Below are 25,407 nucleotides of genomic sequence, written 5' to 3' on the forward strand. Positions count from 1 at the left end.
TCAATGGTGACTGGGCCTGTTGATCTGCACTAGGCTGGGCCAACTGGGTCGTCCTTTTCTTTCTTTATTTCGTCAGTGGAAGTGGGTCATCCTATTGAGCGCCTGTACCCACAAAAAGTGACAACTTTTGCAGAGTTACAATTTAAATACTTCATGTAAATCAGAGGTTCATGCTTATTTAGCTTGGTTATCAGTTGCAGCAAATTGCAGATGTGATGCAAATTGCAGATATTTTGTGTAGGGTGGTAAGGGGTTAGGTCAGATCCAAATGGAGCAAGAACGCATTCAATTTGAAACCTAACATATAAAATCCGACCCGGACCTGAGAATCAAACCGGTTGCAAAATCACCCTGGCTCCGGCTTCGGCCCGGCCCAAAACCCGACCAAATAATGCTTAACACAGTAATCCAAATAACTAGCACCATAACTAGCTCTCTGAAACATGCATCATGCTTCTGAATAAAATGATGACTAACACAGTAACACACATGACACATGCTTGTGTTGTACAATCATGCTTCTGAATAAACCCCTGCCTCTGTTTGGCATCAGCTTCCTCCTTGCTTCTCTTTCCCTGGCTGGTCGCCATGGTATTCTTGCGATAGCTGCGGACAGGCGGCCATCCCACCATCTGAGCCCTGCACAAACATATCATCACGCATCAATAATTCAGTATGTGAGCCAGAAATGGAGGCAACAAGGCAGTTCGGTTTTGCTACGAATGCAACAAGAATTCAAGTACATGTTTGAACCAAAGTAAACCAAAAAAGCTCAAAGAAAATAGAAAGTTTACAGAATAAAGATTGAATTGGTACGGGAGCCTTTTTCTTTGGAGGTAAAAAGGCAGGAAGGCAGAAATTTGACAATTTCAATTCAAGCCAAGTGCAGAAAGATTTAAATAGTAGGGTCCCGTGAGTTTTGAGCTACTGATGCTCGATCAAATATCACCAAAGAACTCATTACCATTACCAAAGTCGCAAGATCGTCATTACATTACTTAAAAGGCCCGTCCATTGGCAATCCCCCAAACGGGTCAGTAAGACATAATGAGATTGCTCTATGCCAGTTAAGACAAACCAAGAGGTCAGCTTGCCAACTCCATACACCACACAGACCATCGCCAAAACACAAGCTGCAGAAAAGATCAGCAGCCATCTGAGCATTGGAGTCGTGCGATTCCCCAGTCCCGATTGCAGCGAAACCCACCTGATACTCATACGCTTAAAATTTCTCACCAATCTGCAAGCAGCAGTAAGGATAAAAAAGATCTCACCTTGGTTCAGCAGCACCTGCATGAACAACCCCAACTTCTGATGCTCCGCGAGAAGGGGCAGCAGCAGGACGCTGAGCCGCTGACCGCGAGATCTGCAGTCCGCGCCTCGGCGGCCGTAGTCCTAGCAGCAGCGAGGCCGCGACTCCTCGAGGGCCGAGGGGGTTGGGGGCAGTCAGGCAGGTCGTGGCCGAGGGGGAGGCGCCGCTGCGGCCTGCGTGGCTACGCCGCACAGGAGCCTGCACCGCCTAGGGTTCGTGACTTCGTGTTATCGTGTGGGGCCTCGGATTTCGGACCAGGGCCTTGACTCGGGTCAGAGCCCCAAGTCGGGTCGAGACCCGATCTGATGACCCTGTAGGTAGTTTTTTTATATTCAAATCCGTTTCTATCAGGTCTGAAAACCCGTAGAATTCGATCTGACCCGGCCCGCTACCATCCTTGGTTTAGCGTAAGCGATGACGAACTAGACGGCCATGTTTGAGGATCGCGGTCACACATCATCCTCTCATGTGTCGCCCATGTGGAGTTTTGGATACGAAACCAGCCAGTCTCTTGCTAGCCGGCAATGGAATGGAGTACCGTGTGCCAGAGTCACAGGTGCTAGTTCTGCTGGTTTAACTTTCACGTTAACGCTGTTGCGGTCCTGCAGGCTGCAATCTGCAAAGCCTTTGCTAGAACTAGTTTTACCGTGCCGAATCGATCACCGGAGTTGGCATGATGAAAATCACATACACGGGGTGCTAGTTCTGCTATCATTTGGACCGTTTGCTATCTATTTTCGCCCTCGGATCGAGCAAATTAAACTTGGATGGGAGGCCACGTTTACTCAGTACACAGTTAGACACCAAACAGAGTGTTTTCGAATAGTGCTCCTTTGGGCTAGTACAGGAGTCGATCTTTCTTATCTGAAAAATTCCGTTCTTGGAGTCAAATTCAACATCATATTAGTCTACGGCTTACGAATGGTAACATACTTTAGTATCTACTAGTATCCGTCGAACAAGAGACACAATTTTTGTTCAAACTCTTGCATGTGAAGCAAAACTTGGAGGACACCACACGTAATTGGATGGTGATCACCAAGAAAGAATCGACTACTACTGTTCTTCCTCGATGATTCCATCAGGAAGTAGAAAACCGGAGCCCAATCATTTCAGATCCTATAAATACACGGATCTCCTCTGCTGAAAGTTTCCAGCTTCCTTACTACTCTGCTTTCTACTCCCTTCGTCGAAAATCCATAGAAAAAGAGTGGTGCGCTCGTCCACCTTTGTCCTCCCGACTTGTGTTCCCAAGAACACCGGCGCCGGTACACAGCCATGGGCGTCAGAGATGAGCAGCAGTTGCTGCACATCCTCTTCTTCCCGTTCCTCGCGCCCGGGCACCTCATCCCGGTCGCCGACATGGCCGCGCTCTTCGCCGCCCGCGGGGTTAAGTGCACCATCCTCACCACCCCCGTGAACGCCGCCGTGATTCGCTCGGTTGTCGACCGTGCCAACGACGGTTTCCGCGGCACCGACGTCCCGGCCATCGACATCGCCGTCGTGCCCTTCCCCGACGTCGGGCTCCCCCCGGGCGTCGAGAGCGGCCCGGCCCTTAACTCGGAGGCCGACCGAGAAAAGTTCTTCCACGCGATCCAGCTGCTCCGCGAGCCCTTCGACCGGTTCTTGGCGGAGAACAGCCCCGACGCCGTCGTGGCCGACAGCTTCTGCACCTGGTCCGTGGACGCCGCTGGGGAGCACGGCGTCCCGCGGCTGGCGTTCCTCGGCAGCAGCATGTTCTCGCGGGCTTGCAGCGACAGCATGCTGCGCAACAACCCGGTCGAGGCCGCCCCCGACGACCCCGACGCCCTCGTGCCTCTTCCTGGGCTGCCGCACCGCGTCGAGCTGAGGCGCAGCCAAATGCTAGACCCCAGGAAGCGGCCGGAGCACTGGGCCTTCTACAAGAGCGTGAACGCCGCGGACCAGAAGAGCTACGGCGAGCTGTTCAACAGCTTCCACGAGCTGGAGCCGGATTACTTCCAGCACTACACCACGACGCTCGGCCGCCGCGCGTGGCTCGTCGGGCCGGTCGCTCTCGCCAGCAAGGACGTGGCGACGAGGGGCGCCAACGGGCTCTCGCCGGACGCGGACGGCTGCCTGCGGTGGCTCGACGCGAAGCCGGCCGGCTCGGTGGTGTACGTCTCCTTCGGCACGCTGTCTCATTTCTCGCCGGCGGAGCTGCGAGAGCTCGCCCGCGGCCTGGACCTGTCCGGCAAGAACTTCGTCTGGGTCATCAACGGCGCGGACACCGACGAATCAGAGTGGATGCCCGAGGGCTTCGCGGAGCTGATGGCGCGCGGCGAGCGGGGCCTCATCATCCGGGGCTGGGCGCCGCAGATGCTGATCCTGAACCACCTGGCCGTCGGCGGCTTCCTGACGCACTGCGGGTGGAACTCGACGCTGGAGGCCGTGAGCGCCGGCGTGCCGATGGTGACGTGGCCGCGGTACGCTGACCAATTCTACAACGAGAAGCTCGTCGTGGAGCTGCTCAAGGTCGGTGTCGGCGTCGGATCCACGGACTACGCGTCGAAGCTGGAGGCGCGCCGCGTGATCGGCGGCGAGGTGGTCGCGGAAGCCATCGGGAGGGTGATGGGCGACAGCGAGGAGGGGGAAGCGATACGGAACAGTGCCAAAGAGCTCGGGGAGAAGGCCAGGAGCGCGGTGGAAAAGGGCGGATCGTCGTACGATGATGTTGGACGGCTGATGGACGAGTTGATGGCTCGGCGGGCTTCCGTCGATGTCTGAGAACACGTCAGGTTGCTTGTTTGGTCGAACTCTAAACAATTTATTATTAGAATATTGGAGCCTCCGGCTTAAAAAAAAAAAGTGCCAACAAATGGCACATAATGAAAAGTCTCGTACATGAGTGAGTTTAAAATAAGAGTAGATCCTATTAATAAGCATCCACCCAGAAAACAACTGAACATGTTTAATTAACAAATGCTGTGGGCGTACAATTAATTTTCTCTGGAAAAAATATTGTATAACAATTGGAACACATTGGAGTTGATAGAATAGAATGAATCGATCAGTTTCATTGCTTAAATTGATTGTGCATTTATACATTTTAAATGGATGGCAGTTGCCGTTGGGGGGAGACATCCCTCCTTTAATGGGCATTAGTAACTGCTAATGGCTATTAACAATTAATCTCTCTCATGATTAATTTTTCTCACTGAATTTTAAAGGAAGTTTTTAATAGCATATTACGATTATATTTTGTTAAGATCACTTCAAATTTTATTCGAATTAATTATTAGGACGGTCATTTAATAAGATAAGAGCTAGACACACATCTATCTCTTGACATGCCACGTGCTAACACACATCTCATCACAACCATCGCAACCCCCAATGATTAAATTGAATCTAATTTTGACAATCTCAGTATGTGTGCTCTGATAATTCTAAGAAAAGCTATTACTCACACATACTTTTACCAACATGAATATCACAACATCATGATTAAACTAAGGTTCAAAAGATTACAAGTTGATACATTAGACAAAAGATAAGGTATTAGCTAGCATAAACATACACAAATCGCAACGGAAACACATCTAAAGAAACAAAACCGGTGGCGCCATTTGTCCATGAGGTAACCGACCGAGTTAGAGGTAGTGTAACGACTGCTCGTCACCACATCGCTCTCGGTGGGATTCAAATAGCCGGCATCTATCATCACTTGAAACACAAACAAGCAGCAAGGTACTTGCAAGACTTAATTCATATTGGGTACATATAATAACTCGACTTCAAGAATTATACATTTAGGTGAAGTAGCAAGAAATCTGCCATAAGGTTAAGTGAATTTACATGCAAATAGCATAATTGGACTCAAATTTGTCAGAATTCAACTCAGGATAGCGACGGTCAACCACCGGATCACCCCCACGCCATAGATCTCAAGATTCAGTTTGAGAGAGAGAGAGAGAAGAGGGGATCGATCAAAAGAGATAAGGTGGAGAGAGGGGAGGTGAGGGCGAACGCACGGGAGACTTAGTAAAAATCAATGGATGGACTCGGTCAAGTTGTGAGCGGATGTGAGGGTGAGCCAAAAGCCAATTCAATGAAAATTTCAGGTCCGATCCTCTCATCACTGTCGGTTTGAATTAAAAACCGATAGTGATAGGTTATTATCATTACCGGTTATTTTTTAAAACCGACAGTGATACTGATTTCTTATGAATCGATAGTGATAATCGTATCAGTACTAATTCTGATCTAGTTGGCACTAATAACTTAATACGAATGACTAGTTATGTTGTAGTGGAGAGAATAAGCCATTTTGGTTCTTCAGCACTTTGTACTACCGATGAGAAAAACTCAAGATGAGCCGAAGGAGCTGACGTGAATATAGCTGCCTGCTTGCTACTGTTTCATGCTTCAAAGCAGCTCCAACGCAACATGGCTCAACGCTGCAGCAGGCCATATGGCCTCGTGTCTGACCAATAATGTTCTCACTCTACTCAAGTTTCTGGTAAAGTATTCATGTCGTTTGAACTCAGATATAACTTCTCTATCGTTGTGCTCCGACTAAGCATGAGAAGCCCATATTACATGTGCCCGACAAGACCGGAGTCTTATTAGACCATACCCAACTGTTTTTTAATTAAAATCTTGTCGTAAAGAATTTTTTTTTATTTAGCGTTCCAACGATTTCTCTTCACAGTTTCTGTCATGAAGTGATTTCGAAAGTTATTTTCTTCAGAACGGGATTCTCTCTTCTTTCTCTTTACGATTTCCCTCGAAGAGAAGTTGTTGGAGATAAAGAAAATAAAAAAAATAAAAACGAATAAAAAAATTTAAAATAAACAAAATAAAAGAATATAGTTGAAAATAATCTTATAAAATCTCTAACAGATCATCACCCTTTCCGTGACCGACCAAGTCGGAAACCAGTACACGTCCTGATCGACAAAGCTGGACACAGTTCACTCCCTGACCGACGAGGCTTGGAAATCATTGCCATTCCGTGACCACCGAGGTCAAAAATATGCTGTCCTGATCGACGAGACTGGACACCTTCTGATTGTAACCAATGAGACCAAACATTTCTATTAGACTTTATTATGAACTCCATGATTAAGAAGGCCGAGCAAAGATATTGCGCTCCAGTCGCTCACCAGAGTGATGAGCCTAGCATTTTTTTTTTATCTCATATACATGACAGGAGTCTGGAGGTTAACGACCGTATTGACACAGTCTAATTGGAGGTATTTTGTAGATTCGATCAGTGGATGTAATTAACTAGAGTTTTTATAAGGCTTTAGAACTCAAAAACTATGCAACCATCTGTGTATTAAGGCGATATGCATGGGTATTTGTAAATGAGGAGACTTATAAATTCATGAGAATTAATAAAGAATACAAGTTTTCTCATTATGATATATCCCTGTGCGATTCATTCGTTCGTTTGTATACAATTGTATACAGATAAACCCGCACTCTATTAGCCCTATGCAGAGAAATTTGAGTATTTCTCTCACAGGAAACACAACAGTTCAATGCGCGTTGCCCATTTAATATCTAAAAACAATCAATTCTAAAAATGACATGTTGACGTGATGTGCCAGCATGGACATGGTAACAACATGTGGATGTATTTTAAAAAATATTTAAAATAGAAAAATAGAAAAAAAATCGTCCGCTTGGTACCCAAAAAAGTGACAACTTTTGAAATGAAAAGCATAATGAATATGGGCTATGTGTTGGCCAGTGCCTATTTAATTTGCCAGGCCTCCATCACCGAAAACCTACCGCCGTAACATAAATTGACAACTGGACTAGGCTGAGTTTCAGCGAGTTTTTTTATTTTTATATTTTCTAACATAAATATTTATTTAAACATATTTCGAATAAAAAAGTTTACGTAAATAGACGTATACCGCTTTCTTATAGGACGATTAGATCCTTACCACTCCTTATAAGGGCTGTAAGCAGCACCAGCTACAGATCTTTACCGCCTTCTCATAGTATGGGTAGGTGTTACAGACCCTTGAAAGTGCTGTTAGCCCGTGCATGAACAATAACCCGGAGGAACCATACTTGGTTACATCAATTTTCACTTTCATCTTCTCTATTCAAAACAATAGTCTTCTGTTGTTTAAAAAATCTTAGAATTTTTTTACATGTTTCATAATTCATGTGAGACCCATTCTAATTAAATTCACCAAAAATAATATGTAGAATTTAAATTAAATTTTTTCAAAAAAGCTATTTTTATAACTTCTAATAATTGTTAGGGTCTCAAATAAATTTCCAAAAAACTAGAAAAATTCACTAATATTTTCTTATGTGATATGATAATTTTTAAAATTATTTCTAATCTGAAGTTATATAGTGAAAAAGTAAGTTCCTTTATAATGATATATTTTTCACCATAAATAAAAAATACATATAAATATAGCATTACAAAGGAACTGACTTTTTCACCATATAAACTAGGACTATAAATAATTTTAAAAATCATCACATCATATAAAAATAACATTAGTGAATTTTTCCAGATTTTTAGAAATTTATTTGAGACCCTAACAATTATTAGAAGTTATAAAAGTGGTCTTTCTTGAGAATTTAAATTTCAATTTTACACAGTCTTTTTGGATGAATTCAATTAAAATAGGTTGCACATGGATTATGAAAATATGTAAATAACAAAATATTACTATTTTAAATTTCAGGGTTATAAAGCCTACCCGCCCTATAGAAGGCGGCAAAGGTATTACATGAGCAGGGTTGCTTACCGTCTTTTCAGGAGTGGTAAGGGTCTAACCGTCCTATAAAAGATTGATAGATGTCTAATTTCGTAAATTTTTTCATCTGTGATATATTTAAATAAATATTTAGGTTAAAAATATATATATAAAAAAACTCGAATTTCGGCCTAGAAAAGTCTCTCCCTACCGAACAAAAGGTCCGTGCCCGGCATAGTCCAAAAAGGCTGGAACTATCCGTGGGCCGCTCTACGGATGTAAATATATAGAACAGTTGCAGATTAATTGATCTAGCCCAAGTTTTGGAATGGGCTGGGCTAGACGCAGGCGTTGCAGTTTGAACCGCCCAATCGCACTGCCACTGCGAATTCCGCAAGGGTTTGTTCAGTTGGAACAGTCCAACTCCCTCCAAACAGAGCGATGCTGACAGCGAGAGAAATAGAAGTTGCCTATGCTCCCCACGTCACTCTCCAGCCTGTCTAGAACCCTTTCTTCAAATCCAGTTTCCACTCGGTCTACTCCTCCCAGGCCCCAAATCAATCGTCCATCGTCTACCTCCTTTCGACTACCAAGACAGTTTCCCCTCGATCTTCCGTGTCTGTCCCGTCCGGAGTTTCTCGATCGACGTCGTTTTCTGCAGCTCCGTCAGCGGAGAAGTTGCGACTCGCCGGAGAAGCGAAGGTGATTTTGATCCGCGGCTTTCCTGTCCCAGGTACGCGCTCTTCTCCTCTGCACAGCATTATTATTAGTAGCCCATGCCTGTTTATCCTATCATGGGCTCATGCCGGTTTCTTCGTTTAGCTTTCTGCCAAATCGCACTGCCAGAAAGGCGTCCGGGAGCGTAAGATCGTTACACTTTCTTTGCATTCTCGTCGCTTCCGGAAGACGATCGAATGCGCTGTCGTTTCGATCGATTCGTTGGCTCGTTGCCCCGACCAGCGCTTCAGGAGACGAGACGTGCCTGCCACGTTCGTAGGATCTTCGAAATACGAAATGTATCCAAGTATGCTCCGTCTGTTTGTTTGACTTGATTAGAGATTAACCTTCGCCTTCTTTTCCCGTAATAGAATATATATTACCCAACGATAGTTATGCTAGTTAATCTAGACTCGAACTAACCATCATAGCCGGTCTACATCGCAAAATATAATATTGAGCTGACGTTTTATTTTGCCGAACCAAAGTTTATTCTCTCCAATTCATTCATAATGATCGAAGACCATGTCCAACTTTGTTTCAGTCTGCATTTCGTTTTCTCCTTTCCGAACAAGATTTGTTGCATTTGTATGCTACTACAGGACATTTAATCTACCGTTACTTGTTCTTAAGTTGTTTCTTTGTAAAACTTATTGGAACTTGGAAGACTTGGACTACTACTTTGGAAACTAGCTAAATTGCATGCATAAGTGGCTAGATTTGACAATACTTGTACTACTTGTTATATAGCTATGATGCATAGGACCAAAAATGTAGTTGTATTTGTTACGTCTATAAACCTAAAACAACACTCTTAGCTGTATATATGATCAATCTATATATATTGCGATCTGCTTCCACTAAAGTAAAGGTTGCAAGTCATTCTCTTCTTCTTGATTGATGAGTATTTATGCCTGTGAGATTTTTCTAGCCTCCATAAAAAAGAGACACTTTAGAGCATTTCCAGCAGCTCCTCTAACCCATCTCCTATACCTAAATATAGGAAATTTGACTCAAAAACCCTCTCTAGCGGCTTCCATAACCCATCCCTTATTTTTTAGGTATCTCCTAAACCAGTCTCCTCATCCCTAAATATAAGTGACATCTTCCATCTCCTATCCAACCACACCCACCACTGACGTGTGGACCATTTTTTTACAGGATATCAATAAAATAAAGAAGAGTGAGATATAGAGACTGAGATTTATGGGATCTGCTGAAGAGTAAAGAGATATATGAGAGGAATTTTTTAGAGAAGACCTATGTATGGGGATATAGGAATGAGTTTTAGGGAGCTACTGGAGATGCTCTTAAATCGTATTTTTGTCTTTTATATATCCGTAGATCTTTACAAGAGTTTTAGTAAGTGTAGCTTAATTGCGGCGTTCTCTCTAGTAGAAGACATAAAACCTTTTGCAGCAAGGTTGGAGAGATATGCGATAATCATATTGAAGATGCAAACACAATAATTGATTTTTTTTTTCAAATACTAACATTTTTATAAAGTTGAGTAGAAAACAAAGTTCGGAAGTACCATGTTACTCCAAAATCACCTGATGTGAAATGATTCCCAAGATAAGTACTATCTAGAACCCACTACTGAGCTCCGGTTTATTTAAAAGTTGTTACGCAATAGAAACGGGCTACATGTTTGTCATTAGTACTAGTCACTACAATTCAATTGACTTGCTTGATAAACAAAAAGGAAAATGTGACGTTGCTGTGAGAAACACTATGAAAAAAAAAATCAGCAATCGTATTCTAAAACTCCCCTCATGTCACGGGAGCATTTTATGTGTAAAGGGCCTAACTATTGCAAACTTTGAAAAATCGTTGAATGGGTGGTGGCCGAAACGGTGGTGGGCGATAGCGTGACGGTGTGACGAGGCGGTTGTGGTGCCGCCGAAGCCGCAAGAAGCGAGAGGGTGGTGGGTAATGCCAGTGGCGGGGAGTCAAAGGGATGGCTCGACACTGCCGAGTTAGTGCAACAAATCTGGCGATGAGAGCCGTCAGAGACGAGGGAGGTGAGGCGGTGTAAGGGAGGCAAGTTGGAACCACTAACAAAGAAGAGAGAGGACAAAAGCTCAACCCAAGTAAGAAGATGAGCAATGGAGGATTTGATGCGTTAGATGCTCATCCAACCATCAAAAAGCTGTCAATTTTCAGGCGCCTGAGGAGGCACTCAATCTATTATTCTGTTCTTTTTTGGCTAACCAATTGTAATTTGCCTTTTTATCTCATAAACAGAATTGAATTTGTTCTTGAAATTTTGCATCTATGTAGAACATACCTCAACTTTAGCTGAGTTTTTTTAGAAATTTTGGAAACTTCTACATATGATTTCTATTGAATTTGCAAAATTTCCAATACTTAGGCGTATAAAAATAAACTCATTTTCATTTTATACGCACCACTCATGCCACACAAGCACACAACAGCTCACCTCTATCACCTGTATTGCTGGTCCATCTCACACTTAGCTACCCATCCATCTCTGTTTAAGCTTGCAACTTTGCAAGTGGGGGAATATTTTGTGAAAATAGGTTAAGTGTTGAAAACTTGAAAAATGATTATTGTAACCATTGTTTGGACCTGTGAGTTGTGACAAGCAATATTTTGGAATGTTGAGAGAAACATGGGAACATTTGTTGCAATGAACAACAAAAATGTTGTGACATTGATACAACATCATTCAAATAGTGCATGTTTCTAACACCGATTTCAACAAATCCAAATAATGCTTGCAACAAATTTTAGAGTTTTAAACACTTGCCCTGTTTTCACCAGAAGTAAGGCATATTTGACAAAGTTGGTCACTTGATCTACCATGTATGAACTTCCATATTATTTTCAATTTTTACAGTAAGTTTTATTCTTCGTTTTTCATCTTTCATTGTAAGAGAGACGGTAATAGCTTTATGCATCATTCCCTTTCTTATACAATATGTGTGACAAAATTTTCAAATTTTACATGAAAATTCTAGTTTACACAAAAAAACAAGTTCAAATTCTAGTAATATGCTATTGGTATGATCACCTAGGTGAGAGATTTGGATTTTGCCACTCTAAAGAATGGGCTTCACGGTTTTACCACTCTAAATATTGGCTTCACAGAATTGGTACTCGAGACATTGTTATGTTCAATTTTTTGCCATTATGGCAATCCATGTTATGTATAATATCACTCAAAATATTTTTTCAGAAATACATAATAGCAAGAAAATCAAAGAGGTAATGTTTTGAGTGACAATTCTGCGAAACCAATATTTGAAATGGCAAAACTGCGAAGCCCATTCGTTAGTACGGCAAAAATCCAAATTTCTCTCAACTAGGCTACCATCACCAAAAAGTTAATCGTGTTGTTCCCAAGTCAGATTTAGCTGAATCCATCTGGTATCACGTCTCTCCGGGCATTGTTTGGGACACTAGAATTGTTTCCTAACTTTTGTAGAAATTAAACTGCTTCACTAAACATCTTGCAGAATCTTGTAAAATTCATGAATTCCTAACCAGACTAGCGAGGTCAACAACGGTATGAATAAGATTAGGCATTTAGGTTCAAACAACACTTATGTGGATTGACCTCAGGTGACATGGGCGTTCGCAGCCGTCTGATCATCTTTTGAGGGGTGATTGGGCGGCCGTAAGTCCTGTCCCGACGTGAGGACGGTAACCTTTCCAGTTAGTCGGACGAATATATATACCAGCCAATATATATGTGTTACAAATGCCTGCAGGTGCCCAGTACCAAACGAAACAAATGCGTCACCATCAAAATCGAATGTACCAAGGAGTGATACGAACATTATTCACACAAACCATTTGACTCAATTTCGTTCTGTTCCTCCAATATTTATTTACTGTCTGCATTGACGGCACATCAAACTCTTGTTGCCGCTGATGATCACATAATTCTATTTTCAAAACGTGCAATGCACGTATTTTATTAAGATGATCACAGGATTTTGGCTTCTTTGATTATTCATAGGCAAGCGAGGCTTTGGCAATTGGCACCAGCAGCCGTCGAAAGTGCCTTGTGACGGTGACAATGTCGTCGCCGGCGCGCCCGTACCGGTTCCCCGCGCTGCCGGAGGAGGACGAGCAAGCCACGCGGTGCACCAGGCAATCGTGCCGGACGTGCGGCGCGTCGGCGGTGGCGAGCTGCGTGGCGCTGTGCTGCTGCCCGTGCGCCGTGGTGAGCTGCCTCACGCTGTCGCTCGTCAAGGCACCCTACGTGGCGGGCCGGCGGTGCGCGGTCAGGCTCGCCAGGAGGCGGCTGCGGAAGGCGAGGCGCGTCCGGGACCTGGATGACGACGGGCGCCTGAAGGGTGAGCTCGGCGCGTTCGCGGCGGTGCTGCCGCAGCGAAGCAAGGAATGGGGCGAGCTGCCCGGTGCGGCCGCGTTCGTAGCCGAGGGAAGGGCGAGGGCGCCGAGCTCGAGGACGGACGCGGCGGAGAAGGTGTGGGCGGAAATGTACCAGGTCGGGCTCTGGGGGTTCGGCCGGCTGTCCTTCTCGGCGCCAGCAGCCGGCGGAGGAGGCGACTCCGAGAAGGACGGCGACGACGCTGCTAAGTGAGACGTGCAGTGGCTCACTCTAGAGCCATGTCGTGGCCTGTACAAACTTTTTTCTTTTGGAAATGGCCTGTACAAACTTTCTTGGATGTGAGCTAATGTGTGTCGTGGGATTGTCGGGCATGGTGGGTGCACATGGCCTTGGTGTCAGAATCCAGATCCTCTGACTTTATGGTGGTGGAGTGAAGGCACCTGAATTGAATCCTTGGTGTCATTGTGTGGCTGGTGGGTACAAGATTGTTGCATCAAAATTCACCTTTATTATTGCATCAAAACTCTGTACAAGACTGCAATAAGGCTCAGCACATCATAGCACACACTCCTGGGCTCTGCTCCTTCCCATCCACGAGGACAGTCAAGAGGAAGGGGCTCCGCTAGCTATTGCTTCCCTTCCGGTTTCCACTTTTCACCGCATCAAGTAGAACGGACCGCTGTGTGCAGATCGGTGCAGTCAACCCTTGCTGCGATCATCGCTCGTCAGCAGTACCAGCGGTGTCATCCGTACCTTCAGATGCATCAGCGGTTAGCCCTGCAGGACCTGAGCTAGCTACCTAGTCAAACGCGACGGAGTAGTAAGTGTCGTACGTGCACCTCCTCCTGGAGGACATGAGCCTGGCCAGCTTCCGCTTGCAGAGCTCGAACATCGCCGGCCGGTCGTCGGAGCCCTGCACGGCCGCCGACGCCCTGCCTGGCAGCCCCAGCTGGCGCTCCAGCTCGGCGAACTCCTCGGGCCGCTGGACCACGTGGTCGTAGCAGATGTACCTCCCGCCGGCGGTGTTGTCGCCCATCGCCTCGTACGCGCGGACGTGCGCCTCGGCCACGGTCTCCACGTTCGCCGTCGCGAGCAGACCGTCAGCGAGCATGGCACGAGCGCCTGCAACCCGTGTAAAGCAAGTCGGTCGGTGTGGTGGACAACACTTGTTGCTAGCAGCATAGCATGTATCCAACCGGCGGCCAGTGCGACAGACCTTTGAGGTACGCGATGGACGCGGTGGAGTTGCGGCGGCGGAATCCAGGTCCGGTGACGAGTGCGGGGCAGATGGTGACCAGCTTCAGGTCCCGTCCCCGGGCTGCCCTCCAGGCTGCCTTCTCTGCTGCCGTCTTGCCGAGTGCAAACCACAGCTGAAACGATGCATCACATCACAAGATTGCTCAATTTTCAAGCAAAAAGAAATAAGTACTATTGGTGGGCGCCTCGGTGGTAAATATGTTTGCACGATTGGATGAAGTGCGCATCAGTATCAGTGAACGCTGAAACTGCCAAGAGCTGAACCCATGTACTTGGTGGCGTAAACTTCACATTGTTTACCCCCCAAAAAAACTTTACACGGCTTCTCTCGAAGATGGTTATGTGGCTTTTCAATGATTATGGTCCGATCATCGCAAACAGAAATACAAATAAGTCCATGTTTCTTCAAATCACTCACCTTATTATCGCGGCAGAAGCTCTCATCGCTCCAGCAGTTCTCATCGATGATGGTAGGAAACCATCGGTCATGGGGGTAGTTCTGCCTCCAAACACATGCTAGCAAGGAAGATGTGAAGACGCACTTCCTGACGGACTCTGTCCTCACGCATGCCTCAATCACCCGCTCTGCTGCTTGGGCTTCTAAGCTAGCCATATGTTTCTGTTTGGATCATAGATTGAAAGTGCAAAGTTAATGACAGTCACTTTTAGATTGTACTATATCATTTGCTTGTAAATAGTGAAATTATTCCCTCCAGTAATCAAAAAATGTTATTTTGAATATTGACATGGTGACCAAGACATTACTTTAACCACTAATTATTAGTATAATTTTTTGCAAAATAAAACAAAGTTATAATATTTTCGAAGTACTTTTCAAGAAAATTCTAGCTATACCATTTTCAATAGTACGGTCGAAATATTCAAAGAGATATTGATTGTCTCAATCAAAGATATATTGAAGATCAAAGTTTAGACGTGTTGACTGCACACAATCCAATGCTACTCCTTTACAACAGGGAGGGAGTAGCTTCAAAAAAAGTTGCTCAGAGACCACATAGTTCACAAGGTAAAAATTAAGAAAGGAACTCCTATGCCTGCTATAGATAATATAAATAGCAAACTAACCATGAAGCAATTGGGCTAGCGGAAAATGGATGAAAATGGCTTAGCTACCAACTCAAGCTATTGCTGAAGTTAATACGAGCATGATAGTCAGAGCCTGTTCGGGACATTGTTATTTACGGCAACAAAAATATGGCAGCGATCTATCGAATGTCTGTACTAGAGTATTCCACAAAATAGCTAGCAGCTGGGCATTGAACCGCCTCCGAAATTGTTACAACCGATCTACATAAAAGCATCTCTAAGAGACTCTGTATACGATACCCTATAGTCATATTTAGGGATTCTAGTTTTAAAATCAATCTCTAACAAATTCTTAATAGGTCTCTTGAAAATTACCGAACCCTAAAATTGACCTCCTTGTTCGCTATTTTTCCCAAGCGAATCCCGCTCCCTATCCGCATCTGGCCCACCTGCCCATCCGCTTGGGTGGTCGCGCCCCTCTCCTTTTCCCCTCCTCGCGGCACCTTCCTCATGTGCACTAGCGAGTGTCTTCTTCCTAGAGACTCCAACCTCACATCATCAGTTTGTTTAGAACTTCAAGTCAAGTGGTCTCTCTCTCATGTGCTTCCTCTTCCCGACCCCTGTCGTTGTCAAAGCCATGATGGAGAGGCGGCCATGGAGGAAGCCTCTAGTGATCGCCTCCACGCAGGCGCTCCTCGATTCACTCTCGGGGGACCACCACAGGGTGCTGCCTCTGCCAGAGCCGGTGCACCTCAAGTTCGGTGTCCTCCGGTTCCCCGCCCGCGCCTTCGGAGGTGGTGGCGAGTTCGGGGAGCTCGCTTCCTTTGTCGCGCTCCACACATCCACGCTTCGCCGGCTCGCGGTTGTCATCCGCGCTCCTCCGTAGCTCCATCGCATGCTTTGGATCAAAGGGGGCCAAGATGGAATCGATTTTCTTGTTTCTCCTTTTCTTTTCCTTTGATTTTTCTTTCTTTCCTTTTGCTTCGTGTGAACAGAGATGGAGGATTCGAGCAATTGCTGCGTGTGTGGAGAATTCGGGAGAGATGGAGGATTCGAGCAGCTTGTGCGTGTGTGGAGGATTCGAGCAGCTGCTGCGTGTGTGGAGGATTCGGGAGAGATAGAGCTGACGACTGGGGTCCTCCCGTCAGTGAGATGGGAGAGAGAGCTGTTGGAATATAGGGATTGGGTATAGAGTCTGTTAGAGAGTGTAGCAATTTAAGGAAAAAATATTATTGAGAAGACCCCTATATAAGGAAATAGGAAGTGAGTTTTAGAAAGTCTCTTGAAGATGCTCTAAATTCCTCATTTTCAGACTGGGATCTAGATATTTCGGATGATATGTGGCCAACACCTGTTGTTGCTGGTGCTAAGGCCGACTCTAGTGGATCCATTATCCGATGCTACAGTGCAAATGTGGCACGGGGTCGTACTACATCTTGCCTCCAGCGGAACCCTTTTCCAGTGCCACAGTGATATGGGCTTGGGAGCTCGAGAATGACAAATTTGTGGACGTAAGGAGCACCCTGTATCACTATTCACTAAGTATGCATATGGACCCGAGAGAAAAAAAAAGAGAGTAATGAAAGGTAGAAAATAAGGTAACTGCTGAGAATGAAAAAAAATAAGAGATACTGTAATAATATTATAAGATATTATAATAGTATAATAGAGGATAAAATTTTAAAGTATCTATTAAACATGCCAAACAACTTCACGCAATAGTACAAAGCCCATTACAGTAAGGGGTGTATAGACGACTCTAACTGCTTTATACTCACTTTTGGGTATAATAAAGCCATCTTGAGTGGTTGCATGGTACGTTGACGCCACGCCACGATGGTTCCAGCTTACGGAGCTTAGTGGTTCTGGTGGTTGCATTGTCGAAACTCTAGTTGCCATGTGAAATCAAAATCAGACAATAAACCCTGCGTGCTGCAATAGACAGGAGATTTCTGGCGCTAAATTAGGTGAACGATTTGAAATGCTTGCAGCTACCAATGTCGTTTGTGTTGGACAAGCTATGCTTCATGGGATAGATAGGCGCTGCTCGGACTAACATAGACATTACTTATAGGGTGTTAGGCCATCTCTAGCAGATACTTTAAAAATTTATCCTTTATAATACTATTACAACATCCTTTATTTTTTTCATCTTCAGCAGCTACCCTATTTCTTACCTTCCATTACTCTCATTCTCCTTCCGGACCCACATGCATCCTCTGTGAACAGTGATGCGGTCTCCTCTCTCCTCCCACAAATTTGCTGCTGCCAACCTCCATCCACTTGCTGGCCGCAATATTGTGCCTCTCGATAGGGACTCTGCTGGAGCATGTATGCGGCCGTATGGATCGGTAAACTCAACGATACAGTGTTGCAGCCGGCAAAAACCGGCTCCGCTGGAGATACCCTTAGGATGGTACAGCTCGAAGGTCCTTGGGACTGTTTTTAGAGAGAGATCCTTAATTTTTGGTCGTTGTGCTCTTTGTCGTATAGCCCTTCCAACAATCCTACGTATTCTATCTTTTGCAACTAATATCATCTCTAACCATATTCTCTTTATTTTATTTTCTTTCTAATTTTTTTCTCATTTTTATTTTTTTAATTTTTATCTTATCTCTAACAACTTTCATTTAAAGAGATTTATAAAGGAAAAAAAGAATCTAAATAGAGGTGAGAATCTCTTCGTGTCAGAAATCACAGAAAAAACTATTAAAATACTAAAAATAACGAGAATTCTTTTAAGAAGCGAAGGAGAAATACGAAAAGTGGTTAGAAATAGCCTGACAAGCCAGCTCTTCAACAGAAGCTGTACTTGCGAAGTCCGGCGTTGGTGAGTGTCGTACTGAAGTGAATCCACATCTTCAGTCTCAAAGCTAGTACTTGGAAAATGGAGGCAAGGTACTTTAATTTCTTTATTTAACTTGTACCATCTAAGAAACTTGATACCTTGGGAGCGAATGGAATCGGCGAACATCATGACCTTAGTTTAATTGATCACGGTAGGTTTAACAACTAACATCAATGACGCACCCCAACTAACTACAACCGAGCATCAGGATCAGGTACATTCTCTCTTTGTGACACACATGTTGCCATGTCTCCACCGGGACCTCACAAGGCTGTTTTGAGGCATAGGTGTAGGGCTGCTAACGAGCCGAATTTAGAGTATGACGAAAAGTTTGAAGCTCGCGAGCCAACTCGATTCGAAGCTGGCTCAGCTTGACTAGGATTGGCTCGTTATATTTTGTAACGAACTGGACTAACACTTCAACTCATTTTGCTAATGAGCTGGCTCGAGCTATCTCGTGAGCCAGCTCGCGAACCAAACGAGTTAGGCCCAGTTAGCCACCCCACCACCAACCTGAGGCCCAGCTGACCCATTAATGCACACGTACTAGATCCTCTCTCCACTCCTTTCCCCTCTCGCTCCCCGCTCCCTCACCTCTCGACTGAGCCATGCCACAGAGCCAGCAGCAACAGTGCACTACCGCCACAAATCCACTGCCACCAAACCAACTTCAATGAGCCAAGCTCATATCCCCGCCCTAGCCAGCTGCCCAGGAGCTCTCTGAGGTCCTCTTCGTGGTTTTCTCCCCCAATCCATCGCTTCCTGAGTCAGATCGAGCATGACACCATCGTCTTCCTCAAATCTGACAACCTTTTTCCGCCTCCTCCATCGCCCCATCGCCCGCGGCCTTCTCCACACGGATGCTGCTCCTCACGCTGCTACCACTCATGCTCGCCGTGTTTGCCTTCGTCTTCGTGCTCTAGTGGCACGACAGCCTGCGGGACCTTGCCGTCGCCTCATGGCCCGTCGACACGCAGCGGTTCCTAGGCATGGAGAACAGCCAGCTTGGCTCCTCCTCATCCTCTCCCGGGGCCAACGGCTCTTACTTCGTCATCTCCTCCTCCTTGACCTCCAACTCAAGCCGAGCTAGAGTTTTTGCTCGTTTCGCTAACGAGCCGAGCCGAGTCTGCTTGTTGGCCATCTCTACTTGAGTTCGATATAAACTCGCGTCGTGAACCAAAGATCTGTCCGAGCCTATAAACAGGCTTGAGCTTGACTTGTTAGGGTCTCGAGTCGAGCTCGAATCAAGCCTAGAGCGAGTCGAGTTCGAGTAACTCGCTAGCTTTGAGATCTTTTGATAGTTCTATGTATAAGTCGCATGTGTATGTAATCATATGACCTTAAAGCTAGGCAATTGAACTTTGGGTTGGATTGTGAGGTTAAAAAAATAAATTTGGCTAAAGTGAATAGACACTGGTTTTACATCGATAAACAGCTGTTGAAGTTAGTCGAGTTTTTGACGAGCTATTCGAGCTGTCTCTCAAACCTATGGTTAGACTTGAGTTTAGCTTATTAAGATCTTAAACTGAACTCGAATCGAATCTACAGTAAATCGAATTCGAGTAGCTCGCATGCCTCCGCTCCACGTCTGAGCAAACGAGCATGGGGGACCCAAGCTCTCGTGTTTCAGCCGTGTTAACACCTCTCTGGTCCCTGTGTTCTTAAAAGGCATTGATGGTGACAGTGACCTATCTCTGCTGCCTCGAATTATTCCGTAAAGGTTTGGTTTTCTGTCAAAATCATTGCTTACTTTAATTAGTTCAGTTGTTACTGACTGACGTAGCAAGTTGTACTCTGTTTATGTTTATTAGGCCTCCAATCGTAATCTTTCTTCGATCTTACACCAACCGCTCAAACATACTATGATTGATGCTTAGTTGCGGCTTGTGCAAAATGCAGCATACTTTCTATCCCTATGTCCTGCATGCTTCGTCTTATCCTTTTCTTTCTTTTTTACTTTACTTATCTAGGGAAAGGAGTCGTCACCACCTTGACTTGTGCAATCCACGAGTCATATGTGCAAGTGAAAGCTTGCGTGAAGTTTTACGCATGCTTCTTCTCTTTTTTCTAAGGTGATGTGAGCTACCAGTCCAGAGGAGGTACTATCGGCAGCAGAAGTGCAAGTAGTTAAGTTTGTTGTGCTCACCGTGTAGCCGGACATGCCCCCTGGATCCACGAAGGCAGAGGTGTGGAACACGCCGGCGCAGCCGTCGAACGCCCGGTGCAGGCTCTCGGAGTCCATCACGTTGGCCATCACCGTCCACACCCCGTCCCTGCCGTCCTCGCCGAACATCTCCATCTCCCTCAGCTTGTCCATATCCTCTGCCAATAGCACGCACAAACACATGTCAGATTTCAGTATTGAAAACTAAATGGAAAGTGTTGTTGCCATCCACTTCAATTCATAACAGTTTAAGGCCCATGGCTTCATTGTAACAGTAAAAATATCGACCGCCCTAGATCTCATTGGGAATATTTTTTTGTTCGCACATCCTAATCTTACCCACTGCTTCTTATCCACGATGATTGGTTCAGAGAACGCACCAAAGATAACTAAAGCTACCGAACCGCTAGTGGACGACGGATCGTGCGTCAGAAAAGGATTGAAGATCGATTGAGTTTTTCTTTTTGAACGGGGATTTTTTTTTTATCGGAGAGATCGATTGAGTTTTCAGATGGCAAAGATGAAGGTTGAGGTGAAGATTTCACAAACCTAAACCCCTTTCTTCTCTCTCTAAAAAAAAAAACTAAACCCCTTTCCATGGTTCACCATAGTACTACTACTAATAATATTTGTTTGTCAAAAGGATTTGGTTCTTGCAAGGGAATTTGGGAACAGCATTGAAAGATTTTGGTTCAGGTAAAGTCCACATCAGCATTATTTGGCCAACAATTTGTTAGCTGACGTGACAGATCCAACCTATGCACAAGATTTGGTTCAACTAAGCAAAGTAGAGTCGACCATTGCTCAGTTGAATTAGCATATTTTTCAATTAGGTGGTAGAGAGAATTAGAGAACCAGTAAAAAAACTAATCATGATTTACAAAAAATCTAACCATCCTGTAGTTGACCTCAAGACTCCTATGGTCGCGTCTCTGTCAGAAAACATGGAGCGGCCGTTGGAAAATATCAAGATACAGTATGCTCTGCTTGTGTTTGATTTGTGGACTACTACTAATCCGTCAGACACGCGCACCAATCACACAGTGATTTAGACAGCTTTGCTTGATCAGCTTCCACCTCCAATTCCAAAGTATCTGATTGACCAGCGGCATGCAAGGTGCGAGGAGATTATGCAACGCCATCGGCCACACCCACACGCATGATATTGCAGGACGCTACCTTCCAAAGATGGCGAGAGGAGCATCTAAAAAAAATGTGCAGATTAACAAACCTGAGAATAACTCTGCGTGGTCAGAGTTCAACGTTCAACGGACATATGGTTCCGTCTCCGCCGTGTATGTTGATTCTATCCTGCATTCTAGAGTGCCTGCAGGCATTTGTCTGTCCATTTTCCATCAAGGAGCAATCGATCATATTTTTCCCCTCTTCGTCGTTTTTTCTTCCGGTCATTTAGTAGGTGATTTTATTAGGTCATTCACATAGGCAAGGAGAAGAAGTAATTGTGAGTTGTTGCGAAAACTATGTGCCACGGAGCCGTGCTATGCATTGGAAGTGGTTATCATAACCTCCAATGGATTTCCAAAGAAAAAAAAAAGAAACACTTATGTTCTAAAAACTGATCCGGGCAATTCAAACACTTCTACTATATCTAGTTTTTATCATATCTAATAAAAAATACGCTAGAAAAAAACCCTATCCAACTACCCACCTATGAATCCTGTTGTCGTCAACCGCAGTATTATTCCTGAAACTGTCGTCGCTCACACCCACCCGCATCCCCTATGCCCATCGCCCCCTCTATAGTTTCATATCATCCACGTCTCCATAATAGTTCGATCACAAACACCGCCGCTGCTCTCCGGTGCTGTGCAGCCACCGATCTGCCAACCAACGCAGTATTTTTTATTGGGATAGAAAGGAGTTTTAATTTTGATTACGACGTACGGACACTCCGTACTAACACTCAATTCGAATGTTGAATTCAGGGCTTCTAATATACATGTGGCTCCTGGACCCGTCCATGTGTGAGTGGCACATTGGTGAAGTGCCACCGAATCGAGTCTCAAATCCTAAACAACCCCTGAACCAGACTACCAGGGAGCAGTGCGCCAGTGAATAGCAAGTGCAGGTTGGCTTTGCAGCTAGTGCTTGTACTGCGAGGCGGGGATAGCATAGCATGCACCAGACCAAACCAAATCAAACCAAAAGGCACAGCAGGGGTAGGTGGCCCGGCACCATACCATTACCAATTAGTATACTGCAGCGCGTCGCGCTCGCGAAAGCTGGAGGAACATGACCACCCCAAGCATCATCGTGCAGAAAAAGGAAGAGACCAGTCTACACGCGATGAGCTGCGACGTCATCGCAAGCCACATGAAGGACCCAACTCCGTTTCACGTTTACCCATTGACCAGTAGAAATCGTAATCCTGTCACCGTCGATCGCGCGTGGATTCGCGTCCACTGAACGGACGCCCACGCTCGCAGCTCGCTTTCTGAGACGAAAACGACGGGGAGTTTTACAGGTCCGCCCGCCGAGGTGCGCGAGCGGCGTGACGAGAACAATGAACGACCGAAATCCACGCCACGCGCGCAAAGGCCGCGAAAGACGACGTCACTCGGCGATCGGCCGGGACCCGGGCGCGCGCGCCAGCGGCTCGAGAGCCTCGAGCCGAACCGCGACAAGGGGGCAAAACACGGCAGAGATGGAGAAGCAGCTGGGTAGGTTGTCGGTTAGGGGTGAGGATGGCTGACCTTGCGTCTCGAGCGCGAGGCGGACGGTGTAGCCGTGCCGGAGGAGGCGGTCGACGACGGCGAACCCGACGAACGAGATGCCGCCGGTGACGCACACGGTGCGCGCCGCGGCCTCGCCTCCTGGCGCGCGCTTGGCGCCCGCGTCGCCCGCCGAGCGGCGCCACCCGGCCGCCGCCCTGGCCCCGTGGCCGTCGACTAGCAGCGAGGCGCGCAGCTCATCCACCTCGGCCTGCAGGCTCTGCGTGCTCCGCAGGACGCCCATGCCTGCGCGCGCGTGCGTGGCTGCTGGCCCCCTCCCCTGTCTCCTCTCGATAGTGGGGTGGGTGCGCGCAGGGGGACGTGGATAAATAGGTGAAGGGGGCTCAAGCTCAGCTCGCTCTTGTCACCCGCGGCTTTCGCGCTTTGGGTAGGTAGGCGTTGTTTGGTTTTTTTTCTTAACAGGCAGTTAGGTAGTAGCAAAATTAAGATTAAAAGCGGACGTTTGAATTACAGTTATGCTAATTTTTTTAAAAGATGTTAATATGATACGTGGGATGTATATGTAACTAATGTTTTAACGTCAATATATAGTCGATATGAGTCTTAATTTGTAGATTATTATAAGAGTATAACGGTACAAGCATATCACAAATCAGAATTATGTTTTAAAAAATATAGTATATTGGAGCTTGCTAAATCTAAAAGCATGTATTTATGCGAACCAATCGAGCTGAATTTTGGTCTCCGTATGAACTGAGGGTGCCAAATTTTTTTTGAGCAGCTCAAATCCGAGTAGCAAACCAAATGGAGGCCAAAATGTATAGGCAATACCAAATTTTGACTGGGGACGTGCGCCGCGTGGTCAGCCAGTGAGTTGTGCACCCGCTGCTTCTGCATTTCTGCTTGGTTCGGCTCGGCCTTATTTTTGTGAGGCTGAGAGCCTGAGGCTCCTGCATCTGGAAGCAGGGGTAGTTGCGCTGGACGGCGGGGATTGCTCGGCCGTTCTTGTAAGTTGTGACAAGCAGAGAGGAAACATGGTCCATTATATTCTATATATGCAGGCAGCTGGGTGGCGATCACAAAGCAACCTTTTGTGCATATGGTCTACTCCACTTCTGATCCTGTGAGTCACCGTTCAATTATTTCTTTCTTCCCCCGAATTTCTTATTCTTGGTGCTAATTATCGTGTTGGGGAAAACTGATGCTAGTTCGGAAGAGCCACCTAACTAAATACGCTCAGTATAGCATTCGATTGAAGCTAGGCATATATATGTGGTCATAATTCAACTCTGAAGCTCTGTACAACATACTAGTTCCTCAAAATCAGGCTCCCAACCGTTGGAATCACCGGTAGCTCGTGAAGGAATGGATAGGCACATGTTTGATGGCCTTTTAGATGAAATGGTTACTCTATGCATTTAATTAAGCAGTCAACATTTGGTGACATGTAACCATTTTATACATAGAGTTCATGGCGGATACTGAGCCAGTTAGAGAGGAGGGGCACTCATCCACCTCTCTCTCACGTTCTTTTTTTCTTTTCCTTCTTTTCTCTCTCTCTCTTCTTTTTTCTCTCACTCATCCGTTACTTAAAAATGGTTAGAGGATTCCATTAACGGTAAAGCAATATGAGGCTTGTTGGGATCGTGATTGCAACACAGTGAACGATACGAGTGTAATAACTGTTCTTTTCTCATTATCACATCAGTTAGGTGGTGATACTTATAGTCATACCTCAATCACCCCAATCATTATTATATTTATACACCTTATCTTAAAAAATATTCTTTTTAACTCTAAGAAATATCTAGAATATTCCTGAGACATTACGGTTATGGTACATTCATATTGATATGTACTACCAAAACATGACACGTGTCCTAAAAGGGGCCACATCGGGTCGACAAGCGGATTTTCGCTTATTGCCTTCTCGGTGGACTCTTGCTAATCCACAGGTTTCTCTTAGGGAAGACCTTCATTCTCTGCACAAAGATTCTTGCGTCGCACCCTTTCATCCTTCGGTCTTCACATCCAGGCTTCGCCTCCCGGGCTTTGTTACCGCTTCCGCCCTTCGTTATTCCTTGCTTCGTGTGTGTTCCCTTCGGGACCACCTCTCGTACCTTCGCACCTCCAGATCTACCATCCCTCGTTGTATATCCTTAGACCTAACACCTACAGAGTATAAGAGAAAACATCTTTGTCTTGATATTAATCTTGTTATTTTGCCTTTTAGAGTTAGTTATTATGGTCAAAGTCAATAAACGAGGACCAACGTGATATCGTTCTCCTAACATGACTACTAGCTCTTGGATCTGCCCCTGCATAGAATTACTCTTGTGCTCTTTAGTTA

The 25,407-nt window shown here is 45.5% G+C and overlaps 3 protein-coding genes and 1 long non-coding RNA gene across 6 annotated transcripts; 2 read left to right on the forward strand and 2 right to left on the reverse strand.

Annotated features, from left to right (window-relative positions):
• Nucleotides 1-389: 389 nt before the first annotated feature.
• Nucleotides 390-1,549, reverse strand: LOC133888927 (uncharacterized). The gene is made up of 2 exons (XR_009903845.1): nt 1,275-1,549; nt 390-639 (listed from the first exon to the last, which is right to left on the reverse strand). It is a non-coding gene; the product is annotated as an uncharacterized LOC133888927 (long non-coding RNA).
• Nucleotides 1,550-2,432: 883 nt separating this feature from the next.
• LOC133916584 (scopoletin glucosyltransferase-like) lies at nt 2,433-4,478 on the forward strand. The gene has a single exon (XM_062360323.1). The coding sequence runs from the start codon at nt 2,591-2,593 to the stop codon at nt 4,055-4,057; it is 1,467 nt and encodes a 488-aa protein (XP_062216307.1). The 5' UTR covers nt 2,433-2,590; the 3' UTR covers nt 4,058-4,478.
• An 8,178-nt stretch (nt 4,479-12,656) lies between these two features.
• On the forward strand, nt 12,657-13,330 carry LOC133884375 (uncharacterized). The gene is made up of 2 exons (XM_062323763.1): nt 12,657-12,662; nt 12,713-13,330. The coding sequence occupies exons 1-2, from the start codon at nt 12,657-12,659 to the stop codon at nt 13,298-13,300; spliced, it is 594 nt and encodes a 197-aa protein (XP_062179747.1). The 3' UTR covers nt 13,301-13,330.
• Nucleotides 13,331-13,533: 203 nt separating this feature from the next.
• Nucleotides 13,534-23,431, reverse strand: LOC133916593 (cinnamoyl-CoA reductase-like SNL6). 3 transcript variants are annotated; one of them, XM_062360350.1, is made up of 6 exons: nt 23,079-23,431; nt 20,347-20,522; nt 14,724-14,924; nt 14,265-14,418; nt 13,888-14,170; nt 13,534-13,801 (listed from the first exon to the last, which is right to left on the reverse strand). In XM_062360350.1, exons 1-6 carry the CDS (start codon nt 23,338-23,340, stop codon nt 13,792-13,794), a joined length of 1,086 nt encoding a protein of 361 aa, XP_062216334.1. In that variant the 5' UTR covers nt 23,341-23,431; the 3' UTR covers nt 13,534-13,791. The 3 variants fall into 3 exon arrangements, with proteins under 3 accessions (XP_062216334.1, XP_062216327.1, XP_062216318.1); XM_062360343.1 differs by having other exon boundaries at nt 13,882-14,170; nt 23,079-23,429; XM_062360334.1 differs by having other exon boundaries at nt 13,534-14,170.
• Nucleotides 23,432-25,407: the final 1,976 nt, after the last annotated feature.

The sequence above is a fragment of the Phragmites australis genome, chromosome 1 (genome assembly GCF_958298935.1).
Source record: "Phragmites australis chromosome 1, lpPhrAust1.1, whole genome shotgun sequence".
NCBI lineage: Eukaryota > Viridiplantae > Streptophyta > Magnoliopsida > Poales > Poaceae > Phragmites > Phragmites australis.